General features: G+C 44.5%; 1 protein-coding gene across 1 annotated transcript; it reads left to right on the top strand.

The window, feature by feature from the left end:
* The first annotated feature begins 2,245 nt into the window (after positions 1–2,245).
* LOC147897716 (pentatricopeptide repeat-containing protein At2g39620-like) lies at positions 2,246–4,996 on the top strand. Its single transcript, XM_087380601.1, has 2 exons — positions 2,246–4,583; positions 4,681–4,996. The coding sequence occupies exons 1-2, from the start codon at positions 2,480–2,482 to the stop codon at positions 4,719–4,721; spliced, it is 2,145 nt and encodes a 714-aa protein (XP_087236727.1). The 5' UTR covers positions 2,246–2,479; the 3' UTR covers positions 4,722–4,996.
* The last annotated feature ends 672 nt before the right edge of the window (positions 4,997–5,668 follow it).

The raw sequence follows: 5,668 nt of genomic DNA, 5'->3' as shown, positions 1-5,668 counted from the left end.
CTTCTCAGTCAACTACATTGTTCTCAATCTACTCCTCAGAGGAGGGAGTCTGCAAGAATACCACAAGTAGCAAGTTCGATCAAGTCATAAAATAAATTCAAAAGGAATATCCACCATAGTAGGGTTCTTCTTAAAGGGTTTCCTTCTCTTCATATCCATGGTCCATAGAGATCAAGTTAATTGGATTCTGTGCAGCTGCTGGCTATCCCCTTCCATTGTTTGTGCATAAGTCATCTAAGTCACTAAAGGCAAAACTTGTGGAACCTTTAACTGAACATAGAGGCAATCATAACAAGGTGGGGATCCCACTAAGGCCCTACATTTTGGAATATTATTGTAGGTGTAAGTGTTAGTGTGACATTATAGGCAAATGTACGCATGTAATGGTTTGTCCAGTATGCACATGAGGTACATGCTTGTTTGTTGGGGTTGTCAAGGTCACGTGATTGGTCAGCCAATTGTCCCTCATATGGCCAATTGTTCTAATAAGGAACATGTGTTCTCTTTGGTAAGATTAAAGCAAGTTGACAAAACCTTCAAGGTGAAGAATCAACATGCTCAACAATGTTCACGCCATACCATGTCTTTTGCCATACGATCTAGCACCTTGTGAAGAAAAGAGTCTAGAGTCCCAAGTGAAGAAAAAGATCAAATTGACACACACTTTTACTTTTATGGATAATACTTATATTACTGCGTGGGTAACCTCAAAATGAGCTAAAAACCCTCCATGAAGTACAAGAAAGAAAGGTATCAAAGTATCACTTGTCAAAAGAGACAGAAAGTCAAGATAGAAAGACAAAAAAGGAGGAGGAGAAAAGCATCAAAGTAACACCTGTTGAAAGAGACAGGAAGTCAAGATAGAAAGACAGAAAAGGAGGAAAATATGAAATTACGTGCCAGCAAGTGGTGACATAAAAACAATATCCTCTAACTTGATCCACCATTGAGCGATGCAACAGTGCCATCAATAAAATGCTTTTGACCCTTGCAATACTTCTTAGGAAGATGAAGCCTTTGTATTACTGGGTCAAAGACTTGTTGCAACGTAGGATGCATATCTCGAGTGAAAAACGCTTTTAGGTTCATGAGAAGTAACTTGTGTATTTTTGTCCCCTAATTGCTCCTATTCGCATCTCCGGATCTTAATTAATTATGGGCCTATGAAAAACATGTACAAATCTTAAACTCTTGCATATTTTTCAAGGTATATGCCTTATTATTTGTGGGAGGCCCTTGCATATTTGAATTTTTAAGAGTAAATCTATGCATATTCTATATGGACCTTGTCCCCCCATATCCTAGATTTTGGATGAGGATAGTAACATAATACATATTGAGTTGGCACCCCAGGATTGTGCGGATGCCAGTGATCACTCCTCCTCCCTCAACTCTCCCTCCCCCTCCATCCCCCTCATGTACTAGCTTCTACGAAACTTTTTGGAAGTCTGAGCATCTGCAATTCGAGAATCTAATTAAATCGTTTATGCTTACGTTAATTTCCTCGTCTCGCAAACTAAGGTTTTTAAGACATCCTTTCCCCCTCCGTACGACAACTAATCAATTAATACACTCTTTTTTCTCGATGGGGGCCCCTATTCTCTTAGCCCCATAGTCTGCTCCTCAACACCACCATTAGAGTGGCTCCCCACGCATGCTAGTGCAGCTGGGAGAGCCTTACTAGCAACTAGATTGCACATCCCTACGACTGCTGGGTTGTCAAAGATTTTTTTTTTCCCAGAGCACTGCAATGCTTGCTGAGGAGCTGTGTGCTAGCCTAGCATTGCAATGTCGAGCTGCTCTGATTGGTCCATGACCTCGATTGTCCCATGGTTGGCTGAACGAACCCGGAGAATCATTGAGAGGCCATCATTAATCACAGTCTCCAACCCCACAAGCCTTCATGGGGAAGTGATGCTAGTAGAGCATCCGAAATCAGATTCCGATTGCTGGAGTTCCAGGGTTGGGGAGAGCGTAGGAATAACCGGAGAGGCCGGATGAGACTCAGAATCAACCAAAAGAGACTGGTCTCCCGAGAGTCAAGAAGTATCAACACCAAAAGGTGTTCAAGCAGTGGAACAAGAAGGAACATCGAGAGGAGCCGTCTTGGACATCTTTCAGGCATAAGGATATCCCTAAATGAGAAAGGCTTTGAACGGTTTTGTCAAAGGAACAGTGCATTCGTCTCCATTCTTTTTGGCCTACCGTGAGGTAGGTCTTAGTGAAGACAATTCCCAAGAAGAGAAACCAATTTGCCTGGACTCGTAACACGCATACGGGAAGGAAGCAAAATGTAAAGGAAGCACGCGCCCGCGCGCACTCACCCACACAAACCAAGGAATCTCCAAAGAGAACTGAGAAGACCGCAGCAATTCTGATTGAAATTGTCTGATTGAAATTTAGCTCATGGAGGAGCAAGAAGGTATAGTCACCCTCTCTTGGAGGGCAACTAGCATTTGAACGTAGCACGTACTTGTGCATGGTACCTCCCTTAAAGTCTTCAAGGCAAATTTTTGATGGCGCACGGGTCGCATGCGAGGAGATATATATATCTGCACCTAAGAAACCCAATTCATGGAAACAAACCTCGGATCAAGTAGCGCGATCCAGCACGGAGACGGATTTTACAGCTTATGCTTCTCTGTTGCGCTGTTATAGCAAAGCAAAAGACCTGTCGGAAGGTAAATGGGTCCATGCCCACATCGTGAAGGGGGGATTGGAGACGAACATATTTTTAGGGAACCTTCTTGTGGATATGTATTGCAAATGTGGGGCTTTGGATGAAGCACGAACGTTGTTTGCTGGAATGCATCATAGAGATGCCTTCTCATGGAATGCCATGATCAGTGGATATGCCAGGTATGGGCAGGGCAGGGAAGCCCTCGAACTCTTCCAACAAATGCGATGGGATATGGTGGAGCCAAACAAGTTTACCTTCGTGAGCTTACTGTCTGCATGCTCCAGCCAGTCAGCACTAGTGGTAGGTGAGCAGATGCACACACGCATTGTTAACAGTGGATTTGACTCCGATGTTGTTGTGGGGACTGCTCTTGTGAGCATGTATTCAAGATGTGGTGCCTTAGAAGCAGCTAGGAGAATGTTTGAAGAAATGCCTACCCGGAATGTAGTCTCGTGGACTGCCATGATTGCTGCATATGCCCAGAATGGCCAAGGCAAGAATGCTCTTTTCCTCTTTGATCTAATGCAGCAACAAGGGGAAATAGCAAATCAGGTGACGTTCATCACTTTGTTTGATGCATGCGCTGTGATGGGAACCCTGGTCGAGGGAGTGAGATTGCTTGCCCGTATTGTGGGGACTGAAATTGAGTCGAATGTTGTTGTAGGAACTGCTCTGGTTAACATGTATGCCAAGTGCAACAGCTTGCAGGATGCACGAAAGGTGTTTGACAATATGCCTGTTCGGAATACGATCTCGTGGAATGCCATGGTTGCAGCATATGCACAGCATGGGGAGGGAAAAGCAGCCTTCGAACTTTTTGACCAGATGCAGCAACATTTAGTAGAACCAAACAAGGTAACCTTTGTCTCAGTTCTTGATGCGTGTGCCAGTCTAACAGCCCTTAATGAGGGTGAAAGTCTTCATGCTGGAATCATAGGCCTGGGATTTGATTCTGATGTTGTTGTGGCAACTGCCCTTGTAAACATGTATGGTAAGTGCGGCAGACTAGGGAAGGCACAAATGGTGTTTGAAAAGATGACCGACAGGAATGTGGTGTCATGGAATACCATGATTGCAATATACACCCAACATGGACATAGCGAAGAGGCCCTCCAACTTTTCTATCAAATGCAGTGGGAAGGAATGATTCCGTGTATGGTAACCTTTGTCAGTATGCTCGATGCATGTGCAAGCCTCTTGGCCCTAGGTGCAGGCAAGCAGATGCATGCCCGCATTGTGGCCAAGGAATTTCAGTCTAATGTCATTGTTGGCACTTCTCTTGTCAGCTTGTATGGCAAGTGTGGCAAATTGGAAGATGCAAGGAGGATCTTTGATGAGATTATAGAGCGCAATGTGATCACATGGAGTGCCATGATAGCTGCTTATGCGCAACATGAGCAAGGCATGGAAGCTTTTCAACTCTTTGACATGATGTGTCAAGAAAATGTAAAACCAGATAAGGCTACTTTTGTTAGCATACTTGATGCATGTGCCAGCCTGGCAGCCCTAGTTGACGGTGAGCAGCTACACGCCGGAGTTGTGGGCAGTGGATATGAATCTGACGTTGTTGTGGGGACTGCGCTTGTTAACATGTATGGCAAGTGTGGTAGCCTCAAGGCTGCATGGAGGGTCTTTGACAATATGCATGTACGGAGTGTTATCTCTTGGAATGCCATGATTGCAGCCTGTGCTCAGCATGGGCAAGGCAACGAAGCCCTAGGACTTCTCTATCAAATGCAAAGTGAGGGAGTGAGGCCAAACCCTGTCACATTTGTTAGTGTCATTTCTGCATGCAGCCATACTGGTTTGGTGAAGGAGGGTCATCATTGCTTTCTCTCCATGAGCCAAGTTCATGGCATCACAGCATTTATGGATCATTATAGCTGCATGATTGATCTCTTTGGTAGGGCTGGGCTTGTAGATGAAGCTGAAGAAATAATTTACAGCATGCCTTACCAGCCGACTTTTGTGTCCTGGATGACCTTGCTTGGTGCCTGCAGGTACCGAGTTGATTTGCAGCGAGGAGAACGTGCAGCAATGAAGGTGTTTCGACTGGCACCAGAGAATATTGCACCTCATGTAATGCTATCAAACCTTTATGCTGCAGCTTGCCTTGCCATAATGCAGTAGCATTGGGCTCGCATGGGTTGATGCCTGTACCAGATTTTATCATGTGGAATGCATGGTTGCAGCCTATCGCAACATGAAGGCTAGATGGGGAGTTTATATCTCTGTGCCACCAGTCATTGAACATGAGACTCGATAGAGCATTGTAACTGCGTGATTCATCTCCCTAGTTGCTACTGGGTTTGTAGATGAGGCTAAATATGAATTCATGACATGCCTTAATAGCCTACTTTTTTGTTTGAATGGCCTTAGTTGGTGTCAGACATTTGTCACTCGTTTGCAAGCCAAATGTGCAGCAACGTTTGTGTCTTGACGGGTGCAGAGAATATTGTACTGTGCATATGATGGATCAAGGTTTGATGCTGTAGCTGGCACAGGGATGTGGCAGGTTGCATTATATGCACGATCTGACAGGAATGTCATCCTATGCTCTCATTCGTAGTAGTGTATGTGTCAGGACATTCAATGTATCATGCAAGAGGGAGTATAGTCGACTTGGCAAAATTGGAGCTGAAAGAAATGAAAACAGCTACGATGATGTTCTGCATGCCTAGGAAGCCCTTGGAGACAATACCAAGAGTTCAATGAGTAGCTTTATGAGTTGGCCTCTTGGACTCCCTTATAAAAAGAATGCTTCATAACAACTAACGTGCATGCATAAATTGGCAAAATTGGAGCTGAAAGAAACGAAAACAGCTACGATCATGTTCTGCATGCCTAGGAAGCCCTTGGAGACATACCAGGAGTTCAACGAGTAGCTTTATGAGTTGGCCTCTTGGACTTCCTTATAAAAAGAATGCTTCATAACACCTAACGTGCATGCACTTGCGCACCCGAAATATGTATTTATGGAATACATAT

This window comes from Dipteris shenzhenensis, chromosome 10, assembly GCF_047967505.1.
Source record: "Dipteris shenzhenensis isolate YYH24624 ecotype China chromosome 10, Dip_SZ_1.0, whole genome shotgun sequence".
Taxonomy (NCBI): Eukaryota; Viridiplantae; Streptophyta; class Polypodiopsida; order Gleicheniales; family Dipteridaceae; genus Dipteris; species Dipteris shenzhenensis.
The sequence above is the reverse complement of the archived record's forward strand: the minus strand, read 5'-3'. Positions and strand labels throughout refer to the sequence as shown.